Source organism: Osmerus mordax, chromosome 1, assembly GCF_038355195.1.
Source record: "Osmerus mordax isolate fOsmMor3 chromosome 1, fOsmMor3.pri, whole genome shotgun sequence".
Taxonomy (NCBI): Eukaryota; Metazoa; Chordata; class Actinopteri; order Osmeriformes; family Osmeridae; genus Osmerus; species Osmerus mordax.
This window is the reverse complement of record NC_090050.1, coordinates 25,603,097-25,623,850: the sequence shown is the minus strand read 5'-3', so window position 1 is coordinate 25,623,850 and position 20,754 is coordinate 25,603,097. Positions and strand designations below refer to the sequence as shown.

The following is a 20,754-nucleotide window of genomic DNA, read 5'->3' as shown; positions in this document are numbered from 1 at the left end:
TAACTCAATAAAAGCGTACATCAACATTTGCATTACCGTTCACAAACGGTAGGCCTACTAATTAACGTTATACTAATTATATTACCGACGTGAGAAAAAAACGTTTGACTAAATAAACCACTGAAAGTAATCTAAATACATCTGTGTAATAAAGAGTGAAACCATTTTCCTTGTTCTTCTACACCGTATTTACCCAAAGTATTGTAATGGTCGGTTCGCCTCGACACCGAGGGATGGAGCCCGCGTGAACGTCGAGGAAAGGTTGAGTCGCGCGCAGTGACATCTGCATAGATGGGCGGCAGTCGCGCGGCTCGCTTGACAGTGCCAGCGCGCCAGGTGTGGACGGGAAACCGAACCTGTAGCACGGTTGGGAAGCGGTCGCATCGGCCAGTAGCAAAATGCGTAGTATTATTCACTAGAACGACCACTACCGAGAAGAAACCTTCGTTCAGACAGCGTTTAGACAACTGCCCGCGTCGCCTTCGTAATGTAGCCTATATAAAGCGTGTTTCGTTGACGCACTAAAACAGGTGCTGTTGTTCCAAACAGCCAAGCAGGTTTGTTGGTTTCTCGCGCTGTCGTGTACCGTTTTCCCGGGTTTGTCAACTAGCTGCTGGAGGCTTTTCAAAAAGCGTCAGACCGAGTCGTGGTGTGATTAAATGAGCGCATGTTCTATGCTAGCATTGCGGTCACGTTTTATATATTACGCACAGATAAATCTATATTGGGATACAAACAGAAGTCATCGCAGCGAATGAAGTAAATAATATCATTGAGTTGTTGGATGTTGGATTTTAAATGTTTTTGAAATAGGCCACAAAACCGTTGGAACACACCATCCATGACCCACGTTCGTGCGCTACAAGTCAAATTGCAATAAATCAAGCTATGGCTCTCTTAAGTTACGAGGCGTCTGTTGGGACATATTCTCTACTGTTTTCGTGACTGTGAAACTAGAAAGTGACTACACCTTCCCAGCAAACGGCCTGACCATGTCCAGAACGCTGAAAAAGAAGAAACACTGGTCCAGCAAGGTGCAAGAGTGTTCCGTGTCATGGGGGAACCTTGGCGAGTTCGGCTCCGTGGTGGAGGTCCTGGGGGGAGCAGAGCTCGGACAGTTTCCGTACCTGGGTCAGATGAAGCTCGAGGTTCTGGTGTGTCACGTCGGTAAACTGCCCTACTACGGAGACGTTCTGTTGGAGGTGAACGGTACCCCGGTTAGTGGACTTACAAACCGTGACACTCTGGCCGTCATTCGCCACTTTCGGGAGCCTATCCGTCTGAAGACTGTCAAACCAGGTACGTGTTCCTCCTTGTCGACACACCCGTGTCTGTTTTGTGTCAATCAGAAATGCGAAATGTTTCCACTTTTTGTCCACAGGTAGTGTGTTCCTGTCAGCAACACGCTACCGACACATGATCACTTATCTGACGAACTCTCGTTAAAGCGCGTAGAGCATTAAACAGGCAAATCCAGAAGGCTTTTGGCAATAATAATTCGTTCTTTTACTTATCTCTTAGAGAGAGAGAGAGAGAGAGAGAGAGATGCATTTAATAGTCATAATGGTTCTGGCCTATAGCTAACGCAGCTTTTTAAAATCCCTCTTCTATTCATGGTAATTATTACATTACTCTGTATCAGGGATACTCTGGGATAGCTTTGCCCGGATTTCTCAATTAGAACGGACTAATGTCCATATGAATAAATGGTTGCTTAATGCTGTAGCTTAGATTTGAAAACCCTACTTTTCCTTATACTTCATGGCTGATCAACAAGCACTCTAGTGATTGTGTCCTGTGATGGGATTGGCTGATCTGCTGGTAATTTCTGAGGGGGATGTCTACTTTCCTGTCATGGGAGGGGGAAGGGGAGGGGAAGGGGAGGGGAAGAGAGGGGAGGGGGCCGTCTGGGTCCTCTGGAACCCTCCTCCTGCTCTCCTCCTGGCTGTTGTCCACCAGGAGGAACAGTGATGTTGATGATGTAAAACAAGGGTCTGTCTAGTCTGTCTATCAGCCTTGATCTGCTGTCTCTCTGTCTCTCTCTCTCTTTCTCTGTGTGAGGCCACAGTGTGTGTGTGTGTGTGTGTGTGTGTGTGTGTGTGTGTGTGTGTGTGTGTGAGAACACAGTGTGTGAGACCAGTGTGTGTGTGTGTGTGTGTGTGTGTGAGGCCACTGTGTGTGTGTGTGTGAGGCTATAGTGTCTGTTCTGTACGTAGCCTTCTGCTGCATGTGTGTGTATGACCTTGTTCTTCATGTATGAGGTGTGTGTGAATCAGGCTTGTTGGCTGCTGTAGTGCTGTCTTTTCAGAGTCCTTTGATCTCTTAGCAGGCCGTTTCTGTACAAACCTGTTTGGTGAAAGGGTGGTGCTGTTAGGAGGCCTGTGTGAGCCAGGCTGAACTGAGGATGGTGCTTTTAGGAGGGCTGTGTGAGCCAGGCTGAACTGAGGATGGTGCTGTTAGGAGGCCTGTGTGAGCCAGGCTGAACTGAGGATGGTGCTGTTAGGAGGCCTGTGTGAGCCAGGCTGAACTGAGGATGGTGCTGTTAGGAGGGCTGTGTGAGCCAGGCTGAACTGAGGATGGTGCTGTTAGGAGGCCTGTGTGAGCCAGGCTGAACTGAGGATGGTGCTGTTAGGAGGCCTGTGTGAGCCAGGCTGAACTGAGGTTGGTGCTGTTAGGAGGGCTGTGTGAGCCAGGCTGAACTGAGGATGGTGCTGTTAGGAGGGCTGTGTGAGCCAGGCTGAACAGAGGATGGTGCTGTTAGGAGGGCTGTGTGAGCCAGGCTGAACTGAGGATGGTGCTGTTAGGAGGGCTGTGTGAGCTAGGCTGAACTGAGGATGGTGCTGTTAGGAGGGCTGTGTGAGCCAGGCTGAACTGAGGTTGTGTAAAAGGTTACATCAGCTGCAGCTGAGGGCTTCTGGCCAGGAGCCCTGGAGAGCAGCTGTGTTTGGGACCGCGCGTGTGTGTGCGCGCGCCACTTTTTTTTGTTATATCAATGTGTGTGTGTGAAAGAGAGAGCTTTTATTTGTGAATGTGTGTGTTTTATTTGTTTATGACTGTTTGTGTGTGTGTGTGTGTGTGTGTGTGGGCGTTCCTACTGCTCTGCACGCCCCAGAGCATCTTACACTACTTACTCTCTATGCCCCACTAACCAAGGATGATTAATAAAGGGCACATAGGAAAGGAGAGGGGGAGGAGGGAGGGAGAGGGGGAAGGGAGGGAGGGAGAGGGAGGGGGGGAGGGGAGGGAGGAAGAGGGGGGGAGGATTAATCTCTTTCTCGTTTTTCACCAATCTCTGTGTTCTCCTGACATTGGGTTAGGGTTAATATTGTATTAATCTAGTAGACGCTATTGTCCAAAGAGATTTACAAATAGTGCATCTAGAAAGTAGAGCAGAACATCAAGTATCAGAAGTGCAGAGTTTTAACAGTAATTTGTGGGCAGAGTCAAGGAATTGTCTGTATTATCTGTAACCCTCATCAGACTCAAGACAGACCTCGAACTGATCTCCAGCCTCTATCAGCCTCCACGCTGGTCTCCAGCCTCTATCAGCCTCCACGCTGGTCTCCAGCCTCTATCAGCCTCCACGCTGGTCTCCAGCCTCTATCAGCCTCCACGCTGGTCTCCAGCCTCTATCAGCCTCCACGCTGGTCTCCAGCCTCTATCAGCCTCCACGCTGGTCTCCAGCCTCTATCAGCCTCCACGCTGGTCTCCAGCCTCTATCAGCCTCCACGCTGGTCTCCAGCCTGGCATGTGTTTGTGAGGTAGGTCACGGCTCACGCTCTGCCTGTCAGGCTGAGACATATCTGCTGCCACAAAGGGCACAGAAAACACACACACACATCTGACAGCAACTGTGTTGTTCTGTGATTCTGGTATGTTTGTGTGATCCTACATGTGTATTTAACCCATGTGTGTGTGTCGGTTTCATGTTTAATTTACACCTCTTGCATAATTGAAGCAGAGTGTGTTCCTGTGGCAGACGCTGGACCTGGGGGCGGGGGGTACCCGGAAGTGGTGAAGTGGTTGCCGTTGCAGCGTTCACCACCAGATGTTCACCGCTGCTTTTCCCGGGATGCTCTGCTCTCTCACTTCTCCCCCGGAGGGTCCTACCTTCCACCTGGGAGGAGAGGGGGAGGAGAGGGAGGGAGGGAGAGAGGGGGAGGAGAGGGAGAGAGGGGGAGGAGAGGGAGAAGGTGAGGGAGAGAAAGGGGGAGAGGGGGAGAGAGAAGGAAAAAGAAGGAAAAAGAGAGACTAGTCTCTGCAGGCCATTATTCTTCTCATCCATTGATCCAAATAAAGCGGGCCTGAAAAGGCTTTCTCTACTGCACTTCAGTCTGGACTTCTAAAGAGTTCACTCACACACACTGTTTTAGCAGCATGGCTCTTTGATACTGTGATATGAAGTTTGAGCCTGAGGCTTCTATGCTGAATACAACATGCATGTGTTCATGCCTCACTTCATCTCCCTGACCTACGTAGGAGGTGCTGTGAATAAAAAATCTGTGGTGCCCTGGGGTGGGGCCCTGTGCCCTGGGGTGGGGCCCTGTGCCCTGGGGTGGGGCCCTGTGCCCTGGGGTGGGGCCTGGGGTGGGGCCCTGTGCCCTGGGGTGGGGCCTGGGGTGGGGCCCTGTGCCCTGGGGTGGGGCCTGGGGTGGGGCCCTGTGCCCTGGGGTGGGGCCCTGTGCCCTGGGGTGGGGCCTGGGGTGGGGCCCTGTGCCCTGGGGTGGGGCCTGGGGTGGGGCCCTGTGCCCTGGGGTGGGGCCTGGGGTGGGGCCCTGTGCCCTGGGGTGGGGCCTGGGGTGGGGCCCTGTGCCCTGGGGTGGGGCCCTGTGCCCTGGGGTGGGGCCTGGGGTGGGGCCCTGTGCCCTGGGGTGGGGCCTGGGGTGGGGCCCTGTGCCCTGGGGTGGGGCCTGGGGTGGGGCCCTGTGCCCTGGGGTGGGGCCCTGTGCCCTGGGGTGGGGCCTGGGGTGGGGCCCTGTGCCCTGGGGTGGGGCCTGGGGTGGGGCCCTGTGCCCTGGGGTGGGGCCTGGGGTGGGGCCCTGTGCCCTGGGGTGGGGCCTGGGGTGGGGCCCTGTGCCCTGGGGTGGGGCCTTGTGCCCTGGGGTGGGGCCTGGGGTGGGGCCCTGTGCCCTGGGGTGGGGCCTTGTGCCCTGGGGTGGGGCCCTGTGCCCTGGGGTGGGGCCCTGTGCCCTGGGGTGGGGCCTTGTGCCCTGGGGTGGGGCCTGGGGTGGGGCCCTGTGCCCTGGGGTGGGGCCCTGTGCCCTGGGGTGGGGCCTGGGGTGGGGCCTTGTGCCCTGGGGTGGGGCCCTGTGCCCTGGGGTGGGGCCTTGTGCCCTGGGGTGGGGCCCTGTGCCCTGGGGTGGGGCCCTGTGCCCTGGGGTGGGGCCTGGGGTGGGGCCCTGTGCCCTGGGGTGGGGCCTGGGGTGGGGCCCTGTGCCCTGGGGTGGGGCCCTGTACCCTGGGGTGGGGCCTGGGGTGGGGCCTTGTGCCCTGGGGTGGGGCCCTGTGCCCTGGGGTGGGGCCTTGTGCCCTGGGGTGGGGCCCTGTGCCCTGGGGTGGGGCCCTGTGCCCTGGGGTGGGGCCTGGGGTGGGGCCCTGTGCCCTGGGGTGGGGCCCTGTGCCCTGGGGTGGGGCCCTGTGCCCTGGGGTGGGGCCTTGTGCCCTGGGGTGGGGCCCTGTGCCCTGGGGTGGGGCCCTGTGCCCTGGGGTGGGGCCTGGGGTGGGGCCCTGTGCCCTGGGGTGGGGCCTGGGGTGGGGCCCTGTGCCCTGGGGTGGGGCCTGGGGTGGGGCCCTGTGCCCTGGGGTGGGGCCTGGGGTGGGGCCCTGTGCCCTGGGGTGGGGCCCTGTGCCCTGGGGTGGGGCCTGGGGTGGGGCCCTGTGCCCTGGGGTGGGGCCTGGGGTGGGGCCCTGTGCCCTGGGGTGGGGCCCTGTGCCCTGGGGTGGGGCCTGGGGTGGGGCCCTGTGCCCTGGGGTGGGGCCTGGGGTGGGGCCCTGTGCCCTGGGGTGGGGCCTGGGGTGGGGCCCTGTGCCCTGGGGTGGGGCCTGGGGTGGGGCCCTGTGCCCTGGGGTGGGGCCTTGTGCCCTGGGGTGGGGCCTGGGGTGGGGCCCTGTGCCCTGGGGTGGGGCCTTGTGCCCTGGGGTGGGGCCCTGTGCCCTGGGGTGGGGCCCTGTGCCCTGGGGTGGGGCCTTGTGCCCTGGGGTGGGGCCTGGGGTGGGGCCCTGTGCCCTGGGGTGGGGCCCTGTGCCCTGGGGTGGGGCCTGGGGTGGGGCCTTGTGCCCTGGGGTGGGGCCTTGTGCCCTGGGGTGGGGCCCTGTGCCCTGGGGTGGGGCCCTGTGCCCTGGGGTGGGGCCTTGTGCCCTGGGGTGGGGCCCTGTGCCCTGGGGTGGGGCCCTGTGCCCTGGGGTGGGGCCTGGGGTGGGGCCCTGTGCCCTGGGGTGGGGCCCTGTACCCTGGGGTGGGGCCTGGGGTGGGGCCTTGTGCCCTGGGGTGGGGCCCTGTGCCCTGGGGTGGGGCCCTGTGCCCTGGGGTGGGGCCTTGTGCCCTGGGGTGGGGCCCTGTGCCCTGGGGTGGGGCCCTGTGCCCTGGGGTGGGGCCTGGGGTGGGGCCCTGTGCCCTGGGGTGGGGCCCTGTACCCTGGGGTGGGGCCGTGGGGCCTGGGGTGGGGCTGTGTTAAGTTAAAGGGAACATTTTATTTTCTGACCTTCGCTGCTGACTGGCATCTCGTAAGTTGGACCTGTGATGGTGTAAAGGAGAGCAGCAGTCACAACCTGGATGTGTAACATTACATAACATCACATCTGCACTGTGTAACCGTATACATGCTTACGAAACATAATCATCATAGAACATTTGTTTGAATATAATAATGTGTTTATATAATGTGAGAAAATAACAATCTTCATGAATGATAATAATAATATAAACAGTTAAAGCTGCATGTGAAGCTGTCTGTCAAACCTGACCTCGCCGTCACACTTTTACACTTCCAACAGCTAGTCCACACCGAGGGGGATGTGTGTCAGAGCCAGCCTGTTAGTGTGGAGGGAATGTGGGTTAATCACGTTAATGCACTGCTCACATCAGGAAGGGGACCTCTCTTGACAGGCCTTACTTTGTCATTGGAAAGAGGATTGTGATTATGTGCCAGAAACTAGAGAGGGAGAAAACGAGAGAGGGAGGGATATAAAAGAGAGATGGAGGGAGGGAAATGAGAGAGATGGAGGGAGGTGGCTGAGCGGTGAGGGAATCGGGCTAGTAATCCGAAGGTTGCCAGTTCGATTCCCGTTCATGCCAACTGACGTTGTGTCCTTGGGCAAGGCACTTCACCCTACTTGCCTCGGGGGAATGTCCCTGTACTTACTGTAAGTCGCTCTGGATAAGAGCGTCTGCTAAATGACTAAATGTAAATGTAAATGTAGGTAGGGAATATAAGAGAGAGGGAGGGAAATGAGAGAGAGAACCGTAGTACAGAGGCCTCCTGGACAAACATCTGGCTTGTTCTAGCCTGGCGGAGAGGGAGACAGACACCCTCTGCAGAACCGTGACTTCAACACAGTCATACCAGACTCATTTAATAAAAACACTGCAGCTTTACATGTTCCACTGGAGAGAAGGAGAAGATTAGAAAGCAAAGGAGAGGAGATACGTGGAGGTTTGCATGACGAAGTGCATACCTTGTAAGGGCACCTTCTACAAATAGACAACAGAAGGATGTCATTGGAGGCGAAGACTCTGGACACACCAACATCAGATCAACACCACATGACCACATCAGCTCAACACCACATGACCACATCAGCTCAACACCACATGACCACATCAGCTCAACACCACATGACCACAGCTGAGCTTTTCACAAGCCATGTCACCGAGGGCTTTACAGACACATCTGCAACCTAACCCCCCCCAGAAAGACTCACCTCAGACTAGAGCCCGACCGATATATCGGCGGACCGATATTATCGTCCGATATTGGGCATTTTCCAAACTATCGGTATCGCTTTTATTATTGCTGAGAAATGAATATTAATGTTTTTTATTTTTTTTTATTTTTTTTTATTTTTTTTTTATATATATATATATATATGAAACTTTAAGTTTCATATCTTAAGTTTGTATTTTTATACATTTTATTTATCAGAAACTGCATTAAAAGAGAGAGGCTGTGTGAGGGCTCAGCCTACCTGCTATCAGCCACACCACATATCAGACACACGGTGACAGGCAGGGTTAGGGCTAGCTCAGTGGTTACAGCATCTGACTGCAGATCTAGAGGTTGAAGGTTCAAATCCCCCGGTACTATACGCTGCCTTGGATAATAACATCTGTTCATCATCACAGTTGGAACTATTGTACCTGGCCGGCTGCTCCAGCAAATCAGACACTCCCACCTGTTAGAGGCTGCCTCTCTCGTTGTCAGAGCTCCACAGTTAGAGGCAGCCTCTCTCGTTGTCAGAGCTCCACAGTTAGAGGCTGCCTCTCTCGTTGTCAGAGCTCCACAGTTAGAGGCTGCCTCTCGTTGTCAGAGCTCCACAGTTAGAGGCTGCCTCTCTCGTTGTCAGAGCTCCACAGTTAGAGGCAGCCTCTCTCTGTGTCAGAGCTCCACAGTTAGAGGCAGCCTCTCTCTGTGTCAGAGCTCCACAGTTAGAGGCAGCCTCTCTCTGTGTCAGAGCTCCACAGTTAGAGGCAGCAGAGTCAGCCTCCCCCTTGCTGTTCAGCCCCAGCGCCCCCAGCAACAAACTCTCATTAAGAGCTTTCTCTCCTTCTGTGGTCTGTCCTGCCTTTCACCCACTCAGTCTCTATTCTCCCTTACCCCCCTCCTCCTCCCCCCCCCCTCTTCTGTGACTAGAGGCTGGTGTATGACTAGAGGCTGGTGTATGACTAGAGGCTGGTGTATGACCAAAGGCTGGTGTATGAATAGAGGCTGGTGTATGATTAGAGGCTGGTGTATGACCAGAGGCTGGTGTATGACCAGAGGCTGGTGTATGACCAGAGGCTGGTGTATGATTAGAGGCTGGTGTATGACTAGAGGCTGATGTATGACTAGAGGCTGGTGTATGATTAGAGGCTGGTGTATGACCAGAGGCTGGTGTATGACCAGAGGCTGGTGTATGACCAGAGGCTGGTGTATGACCAGAGGCTGGTGTATGATTAGAGGCTGGTGTATGATTAGAGGCTGGTGTATGACCAGAGGCTGGTGTATGACCAGAGGCTGGTGTATGACCAGAGGCTGGTGTATGACCAGAGGCTGGTGTATGATTAGAGGCTGGTGTATGACCAGAGGCTGGTGTATGATTTGTTTGTAGAAAACAAACGAATGTAAAGTCGATCCCAACTGTACTGCATGTGCTCAATAATTAATGACTACAGAGACTGCTGCCCTGTTCTCTCATTGTGTGTGTGCATGTGTGTGCATGGATGTGTGTGAGCGTGTGTGTGTGTGCGCGTGTATGTATGTGTGTGTGTGTGTGTGTGCAGTGCATGTGTGTACGTTCACAAAGCATAGAAAATAGAATCACGTGAAAGTGTATGATGATGATGTGTGAATGTGTCTGATGTGTAGAGATTTGTATGATGTAAGTGTGTATGGGGGGTGTGTGTGTGTGTGTGTGTGGTTGGGGGGGGGGGTACAGTGAAGCTATATTGTCTCCAGCCCCCAGCATCATTAGTCCCACCATAATCAAATTAGTGCTGCTCACATTCTCCAGCAATACACACACCGTACACACACCGTACACACACCGTACACACACCGTACACACACCTTACACACACATTCTCCAGCACAGCCTTTGAAAGAGGAAGGAGGTATAGAGGGTGAGGGTGATGAGGGAGGGTGGGGGTGAGGAGGGAGGTATAGAGGGTGAGGGTGATGAGGGAGGGTGGGGGTGAGGAGGGAGGTATAGAGGGTGAGGGTGATGAGGGAGGGTGGGGGTGAGGAGGGAGGTATAGAGGGTGAGGGTGATGAGGGAGGGTGGGGGTGAGGAGGGAGGTATAGAGGGTGAGGGTGATGAGGGAGGGTGGGGGTGAGGAGGGAGGTATAGAGGGTGAGGGTGATGAGGGAGGGTGGGGGTGAGGAGGGAGGTATAGAGGGTGGGGGTGAGGAGGGAGGTATAGAGGGTGAGGGTGATGAGGGAGGGTGGGGGTGAGGAGGGAGGTATAGAGGGTGGGGGTGAGGAGGGAGGGATGGAGGGTGGGGGTGAGGAGGGAGGGATGGAGGGTGGGGGTGAGGAGGGAGGTATGGAGGGTGGGGGTGAGGAAGGAGGGATGGAGGGTGGGGGTGAGGAGGGAGGGATGGAGGGTGAGGAGGGAGGGATGGAGGGTGGGGGTGAGGAGGGAGGGATGGAGGGTGGGGGTGAGGAAGGAGGAGGAATGGAGGTTTGTTGTGATTGGATGAGGGAGGAGAGGTGTTTGTTACTGTCAAAGCTGTGAAGATGTAAGAGCATTACGTTGAGGAGGGATTGACTAGAAAGACTGTTTGAGAAGAAGCAGGGTTCCTGCTTGAGTTGGTATGAGTTAGGTCGGGTTGGTTAGGGTTATTTCGGGGTTAAGATTATTAGTCACTTAAGGGTAGTTAGAAGAGGGACATCGAAAGACACAGAGACAAGAACACAGTAAGAAAGAGAGATGAAACGAGAGAGAAAGGGTGAGTCAGAGAGGGAGGAATGAAAAGTTCAGTGAGGAAATGAACAAACAGCAGCACAACCTCACCAACTCCAAACCAAGGCTGCTTCTAAGAGCCCTCATATGAAACTGCATTGTGACGGGAACAGTAGCCCTGATCTCACGCCAGCTCAGTGGAGTCGTGCAACTCACAACCACACATACATGATGCAGAGACACTTAAGACTAGTGTCATTCAGAGAACAGACCTGGTCATTATCTCGGCCTACCTTCCTTCCTCTCTTCATTTAGAATGATCTCTCTCTCTGTCTGTTTCTCCTGTTTTTTCCCGTCGCAATTGACAGAATCTTGCTAGTGTTCCCAACTCTGTCCTCTCTCCACCTCTCTGTTTCATTCCCAAGGGTTGTAGTATGTAGCATGTGCTAGTGTACCATATCCGTTTTTGCGGTGTAGCATGTGCTACCATACCAGAGTCCTGCTCCTGAGTGGCAGGGGGATGGGTCAGCCTTCTGTGTTGTGTTGTGTTCAGACGGAGTCACTCAGCTGTCTGTCTCTGTCTCAGACTGTGTGGACTTCACCTGAGGCAGGCCGGACGCTAGCTAGCTAGCTGACCCTCTTGCTAACTGTAGAGTCTGCGTGCCACGCCCCAGGCCCCTAGGAACTTGTCCGACATGTGAGTGGTCATTCAACCCGAGGCCCAGACCAAAGTTGCAGAGGTCAGATCTCTAGAGCTACACAACCCCAGACAGAGCAGGGGCCACATGACACTAAATATATAGTAAAAAACCCTGAAAGAGACGTAGGGCCGTTCAGTTGGATCATAGCAGCTCTGTTTGTGGTGTTTCATGCAGGACTGTGTTTCGGTGGTCAGTCTGTATTTAGGACACGTGGCAGAGTACCACCCTCTCAGAGAGAGTGGTGCATTCAGGACTTTGCAGCAGGAGCCGGCAGGGTCACCTCTGCTGCGCTGGCAGGTAATGGACCTGGACGTTTGAATTAGCCTGCTCCCTGCAGCGGGCTAAACCAGCTCAGCCTGCACAGGAGATAAGCATTCATGCGGCGTGAAGAAACTGTGAATGTGTGCTACCTGAGAGGAGGGGGTGTCTGTCTGTGCGGATGAGGGCTTGTCTGTGGGGATGAGGGCTGGTCTGTGGGGATGAGGGCTGGTCTGTGGGGATGAGGGCTGGTCTGTGGGGATGAGGGCTGGTCTGTGGGGATGAGGGCTGGTCTGTTAGTGAGGGTGAGGGCTGGTCTGTGAGGATGAGGGCTGGTCTGTGGGGATGAGGGCTTGTCTGTTAGTGAGGGTGAGGGCTGGTCTGTTAGTGAGGATGAGGGCTGGTCTGTGGGGATGAGGGCTGGTCTGTGGGGATGAGGGCTTGTCTGTTAGTGAGGGTGAGGGCTGGTCTGTTAGTGAGGATGAGGGCTGGTCTGTGAGGATGAGGGCTGGTCTGTGAGGATGAGGGCTGGTCTGTTAGTGAGGATGAGGGCTGGTCTGTTAGTGAGGATGAGGGCTGGTCTGTGAGGATGAGGGCTGGTCTGTTAGTGAGGATGAGGGCTGGTCTGTTAGTGAGGATGAGGGCTGGTCTGTGAGGATGAGGGCTGGTCTGTTAGTGAGGGTGAGGGCTGGTCTGTTAGTGAGGGTGAGGGTTGGTCTGTGAGGATGAGGGCTGGTCTGTGAGGATGAGGGCTGGTCTGTTAGTGAGGATGAGGGCTGGTCTGTGAGGGTGAGGGCTGGTCTGTTAGGATGAGGGCTGGTCTGTTAGTTCGTGAGGAAAGAGGGCTGTTATAATACATATCTGTTTCTGTAACACCCAACACCAATAACGGTATAATCAGAGAACCATACTGCACATTCTCTTTCTGTCTACCTCTTTATTTCTCCTCTCTCTCTCTTTCTCTGCCCCCAGAGAGGGCAGAGAGAGGTGTGTACTCTGATGGCTTGAGAACAGTTGGCAGGAGATAGCAGAGCAGAAAAGGGCAGAGCAGACATAGTAAGGAGGGGGGCTGTGGGGGACTTGTGTGGATGAATGCCAGTGAAACATTAAGGCACAAGGTGCACGCTGACACACACACACACACACTGGTATTAGGTGGCAGATGTCCACAGACAAGCTGGTGAAGAGTTCCTTCAGCTGGAGAGAGTTTACAGACACTCATCATCACTGTCGTTCAGTCTTCTCTGCTGGTCCTGAGAGAACGTGTGTCTCCTCCCAGCTGGTCTTTCTGCTTGTCTCTCCCCTCTGGTGCTGACTGACTGACAGGCAGGATACTGTGGTTGTCTATAGATTAGGTTAGATTTGTGATGGAGTTAACCCCATTCTGGGTCAGAGGAGAGGGAAACACACATAAACACACACACAGACATACACATGGATCCAAATACGCATACATAGACAATTACAAACACACCCACCCACATATACATCCACACAAACAGTGTTGCCTCAGGGTGGGATTACCAAGGGCAACAGGAAGTGGTGTCCAGAGAGAGTGTCTGTGTTTCACAGGTTACATAATCTGGAGTAATCCCTCCTGGCTTGTCTCAGCCACAGACCCTGAGGGCTGGGCGCTCACACTCACACACACACACTCACACACACACACACACACACACACACACACACACTGTGGGGGCCCATTAATGTGCGTGTGTGTGTGATGTTGCAAAGTCACCATGGGAACCACACTGATCTGTGAGTGTCAGACGCAAACACGATGGCACACACAATTACACACACACACACACATGAAGATACACAAACACACACACATAGCAGCAGGAGACCTCTCCACAGGCCCAGCCTTTAATTTTTTTTATTTGTTTATAACCACAAAGAATATCGGTTTCCGTAATAACTGTGATTTACACTAAATTCAACACATCAAACAGAGAAACAGGACGGCCTTGTTAGCTTGTGAAACCGTCTGCAAATGATTCCCAGTTTCGATTTGTTCAGCGTGTCGAGGCTTGAGCCTCAACGCCCAGGTTAGGAAACAATGTCCCTGTCGAAGGATAACCACCGCCACACCCTCCCAGATAACCATGATAACACCATACATGCTGGCAGCAGCCCCCCAGATAACCATGATAACATTTACATTTTACATTTACATTTAGTCATTTAGCAGACGCTCTTATCCAGAGCGACTTACAGTAAGTACAGGGACATTCTCCCCGAGGCAAGTAGGGTGAAGTGCCTTGCCCAAGGACACAACGTCATCTGGCACGGCCGGGAATCGAACTGGCAACCTTCTGATTACAAGCCCGCTTCCCTAACCGCTCAGCCACCTGACTCCCATAACACCATACATGCTGGCAGCAGCCCCCCAGATAACCATGATAACACCATACATGCTGGCAGCAGCCCCCCAGATAACCATGATAACACCATACATGCTGGCAGCAGCCCCCCAGATAACCATGATAACACCATACATGCTGGCAGCAGCCCCCCAGATAACCATGATAACACCATACATGTTGTCAGCAGCCCCCCAGATAACCATGATAACACCATACATGCTGGCAGCAGCCCCCCAGATAACCATGATAACACCATACATGCTGGCAGCAGCCCCCCAGATAACCATGATAACACCATACATGCTGGCAGCAGCCCCCCAGATAACCATGATAACAGCCTTGCTGGCTTGGTGGCTGGCTGGCCGATTGGCTGGCTGGGTGGCAGGCTGGCTTACAGACAGACTCACTGACTCTAAAAGAGTTGGCCAGGGTGGAGACACTGTTCTGTCTGACACTCTAGGAATGTGTTTGCTCTCCCTAGTATCACCAGGGAGATTATATCACCATGGCGATTAGGCAGAAACCGGTCTGACCTGTGTGCTGTTGTCACATCCTGTCTCTAATACCTCAACTTCTTCTGTTCTGTTCTATTGCCACCCCTCTACCTCTGAGACTGCCCCTGCCTGGGTCTGCCTTTACTCTGCTGGTGCCTGTACTCTGCCCTGCCTCTACCCATGCCCCTGCCTCTACCTTTGTCTGCTGTGTTGACGCTGAGCATACCTTCCTGTCAGGGAGGTGAAAGACATACATGTTTGTGACTGAGGTGTTATTGGAGAGCGCAGAGGGCGTTACTAGTTCCTCTCCTCTCTTTTCCTCCCCTCCTGTCTTCTGCCTGGACACTGACCTGTAGTCTAAGTCTAACCTGGAGGAGTTGGAGTTCAGGTTCTAGGAGGACGGACAGGCCCGAGGCAGGGGCCTCAAAGAGAGGGAGGGAAAGAGAGTATAGAGAGAGAGAGAGAGCGAGAGGGGGAGGGAGGGAGGGAGGGAGGGAGGGAGGGAGGGAGGGAGGGAGGGAGGGAGGGAGGGAGGGAGAGAGAGAGGGACAGAGAGAGGGAGGGAGGGAAAGAGAGGGAGAAAGAGAGAGCAAGAGAGGGAGAGCGAGAGAGTGTAGAGAGAGTGAGACGGAGGGAGAGAGAGGGACAAAGAGAGAGCAAAAGAGGGAGGGAGGGACTGTGACAGTGTCCAGGATAGTGACCGTTTGACAGTGTCCAGGATAGTGACCGTGTCACAGAGCTCTATCAGAGTGCTGTTACAGGAGCCGTGCTCACTAAGGTCTGCCTCAAGGACAAACTGTGTGTGTGTGTGTGTTTCCTGCAGTCCATCACCTTGACCAGGCTTCCTCCTCCTGTGACCGGTCCCAATCCCTCTTAATCTCAGAGTAAATCTTTGCCCTGAAACTAAGTCTAAGTCTATGTTCGTGGCCTGTTACTATGGCAACGAAACCGACTTATAATTTGGTGTGCTCGGTGACACCTGTGTTTTGCGTAATAATCATCTATAAAGAGCTAATTTTTCTGATCTAGGTTGAGGTTTGTGTTTCTGAAGAATCTGCCTGCCTGCCTGCCTGCTTGCCTGTCTGTCTGTCTGTCTGTCTCTGTCTGTCTGCCTGTCTTCATGCACTCACACACACTACTCTGTGATGGAGGGTGAATATTTGGTTTGCAGCCCTGAGCTGCACATCGACCTTGACTGACAATGGAACATCTCTATCTTTCCTCTATCACATTCTCTCCATTCTTCCTTCTGGCGACATCTGTGAAGAGGCTGGATGGAAGGAGGGTCTTGTGGGGGAGGGTCTGGTGGGGGAGGGGTGGGGTGGGGTGGGGTGAAATATGAAGTCAGAAAGAGATAAGGAAGGCAATATATGATGTATTCAGTAAATTAAAATAAAAAATGTCAGGTTTAGGGTTGATAACATTTCATTTAATTGTTCTCACATCCTACACCTCTCCTTCCCCTTCTCTCCCTCTCCCTCCCCCTCTCTCCCTCCCTCCACCATTCCCTCCTCCCTCCCCTCTAATTATCTTCCTCTCTACCTCCTCCCTTTCTATTCTCCTCCTCCCCATCCCATACTTACACACACATATACTTACACACATAGATACACAGTAACACACATTCTTCTATCCTCTTTTGTCCGTGCCCTGGGGAAATGTGTGTGTGTGTGTGTGTCTAAGCACATAGGTACGTGTGTGTGTGAGTGTGTGTCTGTCTAAACACATAGGTACGCGTGTGTGTGTGTGTGTGTGTCTAAGCACACACCCTGGAGGATGATCAGTGGAGCGTTGCTCTCCTCTATTCACATCTCTCTTAATGCATCTATACAGGACAGGGAGAGGAGAGGGGGGGGGGGTCTGTGTGTGTGTGTGTGTGTGTGTTCCAGAGGGACAGCTGATGGCACGGTTCAGAGAGGCAGTAGAGAGAGGGAGAGAGACATAGAGGGAGAGAGACATAGAGAGACATAGAGAGGGAGAGAGACATAGAGACATAGAGAGGGAGAGAGGGAGAGAGACATAGAGAGGGAGAGAGACATAGAGAGGGAGAGAGACATAGAGAGGGAGAGAGACATAGAGAGGGAGAGAGACATAGAGAGGGAGAGAGACATAGAGAGGGAGAGAGACATAGAGAGGGAGAGAGACATAGAGAGGGAGAGAGACATAGAGAGGGAGAGAGACATAGAGAGGGAGAGAGACATAGAGAGGGAGAGAGACATAGAGAGGGAGAGATACATAGAGAGGGAGAGAGACATAGACATAGAGAGACATAGACATAGAGAGACATAGACATAGAGAGACATAGAGAGGTGGAGGGGTTATAAACAGGCCGTTGTGCAGCAGAGCTGTTAGCAGACAGCAGCCATCTTGACAAGAGCAGTAAATACGAACTGCTGAAGATGACCAGCCTGGCCTTGCCTCTACTGCCTCTAGTGCCTCTAGTGTGTCTGTCACAGCTTCCTCTACAGAGGAAGAGAGGTCACCACTAAGAGATCACTGCATCCCTGGTTACCTCAACCCTGCTGTTTTAGACCTGGACACTGAACCACACCCAGCCCAAACCCTCCTCTCCACAACACCCTTCAGATCAGAAACTCCTGCAAAGCACCGCAGACAGAGCTCAGCGACGGAAGAGGGAGAGGAAGAGGGAGAGGAAGAGGGAGAGGAAGAGGGAGAGGAAGAGGGAGAGGAGGAGGGAGAGGAGGAGGGAGGGGAGGAGGGAAAGGAAGAGGGAGGGGAGGAGGGAGAGAGGCATCATGTGCTTCAGAGGAGAGAGATACCACCGAAGATCTCTCTTCCCTCGCCGCGATCAAACGTCTCACATTCCTGCTTTGAAGTTTTCATCTCATGCGCTGGGCTCTTCCGTAGCGCTGCTCTGCCGCTCCCAGTGAGCTCACTGGGAGCGGCAGAGCAGCGCTACGGCTCCCAGCTTCTGAGACACGACTGCAAGCTGGCGGCAGCAGCTTTGTAATGGAGGCTGCATCACGGAGGAAGACGGACTCCTCTGATGTATTTTAAAATCTCTGCTACGTATGTTCTCTGCTCGCACGAACGGTTAAAAGTCTCTCAGACCACGCACATGCGCACACACAACACACAGTGCGGGCACATTACGGCAACACATTATGGGTGCGTACACACACACACACACACGTGTGCATGCACACTCCAGAAGGAGGTTAGGTGAGGAAGCATGAAGGCTCAGTCTGAGATGACCTCTCAGGTCTGAGTCACTGGAGATGAAAACACTGCAGTAGCCTGGGTGTGTGTGTGTGTAGGTTTGACTTAGTGTGTGTGTGTGCTGATGTTGTGTCATGTGTTTATCTTTGTGTGTGTGTGTGATAAGAGTTCTAGTCCCCTGAGAAGGTGGTTCTACCTGGATACGAGTTCTAGTCCCCTGAGAAGGTGGTTCTACCTGGATAAGAGTTCTAGTCCCCTGAGAAGGTGGTTCTACCTGGATAAGAGTTCTAGTCCCCTGAGAAGGTGGTTCTACCTGGATAAGAGTTGTAGTCCCCTGAGAAGGTGGTTCTACCTGGATAAGAGTTCTAGTCCCCTGAGAAGGTGGTTCTACCTGGATAAGAGTTCTAGTCCCCTGAGAAGGTGGTTCTACCTGGATAAGAGTTCTAGTCCCCTGAGAAGGTGGTTCTACCTGGATACGAGTTCTAGTCCCCTGAGAAGGTGGTTCTACCTGGATACGAGTTCTAGTCCCCTGAGAAGGTGGTTCTACCTGGATAAGAGTTCTAGTCCCCTGAGAAGGTGGTTCTACCTGGATACGAGTTCTAGTCCCCTGAGAAGGTGGTTCTACCTGGATACGAGTTCTAGTCCCCTGAGAAGGTGGTTCTACCTGGATAAGAGTTATAGTCCCCTGAGAAGGTGGTTCTACCTGGATACGAGTTCTAGTCCCCTGAGAAGGTGGTTCTACCTGGATAAGAGTTCTAGTCCCCTGAGAAGGTGGTTCTACCTGGATAAGAGTTCTAGTCCCCTGAGAAGGTGGTTCTGGATACGACAGCTCTTCCAGCAGTTACACATCCAGCCTCAAGGACCCCGGCAGCGCTGCAGACGACCACCACTTCATTTCCTGTTGATGTTGTAGTCTGGTCTCCGCTCCCTCCCTTGGGTCTCTGTGTCCTCCACGTTGGGGTCCCTACATGACTCGCATAGGATATGTGACTAATACATTTGCAGGGAATTATTTCCAGTGCCGAGTGAAATAATTAAGTTGACATTCTGTCCCTGATGCAATTAACAAGGAGGACCCTGCGATGTGTGACCTGCAAGATGTTTGATTTCATGGGCTACATCTCCTATTAGCAGCTCTCAGCCCAGACGCTTCTGATCGAAGGAGAGGAGGCAGGGGAAATAAATACATGCACTCGTACACACGCACACACACACTCACACACACACCAGGGAGTCCAGTGGTGTAGGTCGCTGCCTGAGAGGCGTGTCAGGTTCTTAATGTGATTGTGTTGAGGTGTTGTGTGCTCTGCCTGTGTGTCTGCAGATTACTGTCAGATCTGAGAGCTTCTGCTGGCCAGAGCCGGCCTGCGCGCTGCCAGCCTGCGCGCTGCCAGCCTGCGCGCTGCCAGCCTGCGCGCTGCCAGCCTGCGCGCTGCCAGCCTGCGCGCTGCCAGCCTGCGCGCTGCCAGCCTGCGCGCTGCCAGCCTGCGCGCTGCCAGCCCCCCTTTAGCACGAGTGTGTGTGTCAAGGCTGTTACTAGACTTTTTGTATTCATCGCAGTAATATGCAGCCTTATCATGATGATTGTGTCTGTGTGGGGGAACATGTATCTATGCAGAACATGTATCTATGCAGAACATGTATCTATGCAGATGACTGTACGTCCACACATGCTGCTGAAGTAGTAGCTACTACTAGTAGCTGCCTCTGTTCTGCCTCTGTTCTGTCTCTGTTGAAGTAGCTGCCTCTGTTCTGTCTCTGTTCTGTCTGTTCAAGTAGCTGCCTCTGTTCTGTCTCTGTTCAAGTAGCTGCCTCTGTTCTGTCTCTGTTCTGCCTCAGTTCTAGTAGCTGCCTCTGTTCTGACTCAGTTCTAGTAGCTGCCTCTGTTCTGCCTCTGTTCTGCCTCAGTTCTAGTAGCTGCCTCTGTTCTGCCTCTGTTCTAGTAGCTGCCTCTGTTCTAGTAGCTGCCTCTGTTCTGCCTCTGTTCTAGTAGCTGCCTCTGTTCTAGTAGCTGCCTCTGTTCTGTCTCTGTTCTGCCTCTGTTCTAGTAGCTGCCTCTGTTCTGCCTCTGTTCTAGTAGCTGCCTCTGTTCTGAGAACTGCTGCTGCTGCCTCTAAGGTATTTTTAGCCCCTTTAAATAATGAATGCCTGAAAGGTTTGCTACAGGACGACCCCAGAAGGATAACTTTTACTCCCCCCTCTCCCCCATAACTCCCCCTCCACACCAGTGTTGGGTGTAACAGTAGTCAGACTACTTTTGTTAGGTAACGAGTAACTTAACGCGTTACTTATTTAATTGAATGAATCCGTTACTAGTTCCTTGTTGAAACAAGTAAAGCATTACTCAATTAGGTATTTTGGTCGCGAGCCCTCAGCATGTAGCTATAAGTCTCTTCACCCCCTCGTCCCCCTTCATCCCCGGTCTGGGACCTGGCCCATTACGAGATAGTGACTCGGAGAGTCATTATCCCTCCCTTCCTCATCTCCCCCCCCTTCCCTCTCTCTCTCGCTGTGGGTGGAGACAGCAGGACAGTAGGACAGCAGGACAGGGGGTCAGCAGGACAGTGCCAGTGAAAGGAGAACTGGCTGGAAAACTCAGTTTTACAGCCAACAGGCGGCCAGGCCTCACTCCTAAACATGGAGCTGGACATCCTGTCACACCCTGTCACTCACAGACCCCCCTGGACAAGGTCTCCTTCAGTCTCAGTCGTGTCAGTAGTCTGGGTTCTGACCAGGACCCTGAGGTCACGACTAAACACCTGTCACATCTGCTCTTCACTCCAGTCCTGTCACCCACGGAACGTGTGTGTGCACGTGTGTGTGTGCGCATGCGTGTATGTGCGCTTGTGTCCGTCTGCATGTCTTGTCTGTTCAGCATCAGCCAGCGTAGAGCAGACACATTCTCTCCCTCCAGACCTCCTCTACCTCCTCCTCTATCTCCTCTTCCTCTCCCTCCAGACATCCTCTCCATCCTCCTCTATCTCCTCCTCCTCTCCTTCCAGACCTCCTCTACCTCCTCCTCTATCTCCTCCTCCTCTCCCTCCAGACATCCTCTCCATCCTCCTCTATCTCCTCCTCCTCTCCCTCCAGACCTCCTCTACCTCCTCCTCTATCTCCTCCTCCTCTCCCTCCAGACATCCTCTCCATCATCC

At 53.7% G+C, this 20,754-nt stretch overlaps 1 protein-coding gene across 3 annotated transcripts in view; it reads left to right on the top strand.

The window, feature by feature from the left end:
* Positions 1–356: 356 nt before the first annotated feature.
* Positions 357–20,754, top strand: part of LOC136946464 (membrane-associated guanylate kinase, WW and PDZ domain-containing protein 3) — an 83,390-nt gene continuing 62,992 nt past the window's right edge. For all 3 annotated transcript variants that reach the window (XM_067240818.1, XM_067240811.1, XM_067240827.1), the window contains exon 1: positions 357–1,299. In XM_067240818.1, coding sequence (XP_067096919.1) covers positions 993–1,299 — 307 coding nt within the window. In that variant the 5' untranslated portion in view covers positions 357–992. The remainder of the gene's footprint in view (positions 1,300–20,754) is intronic.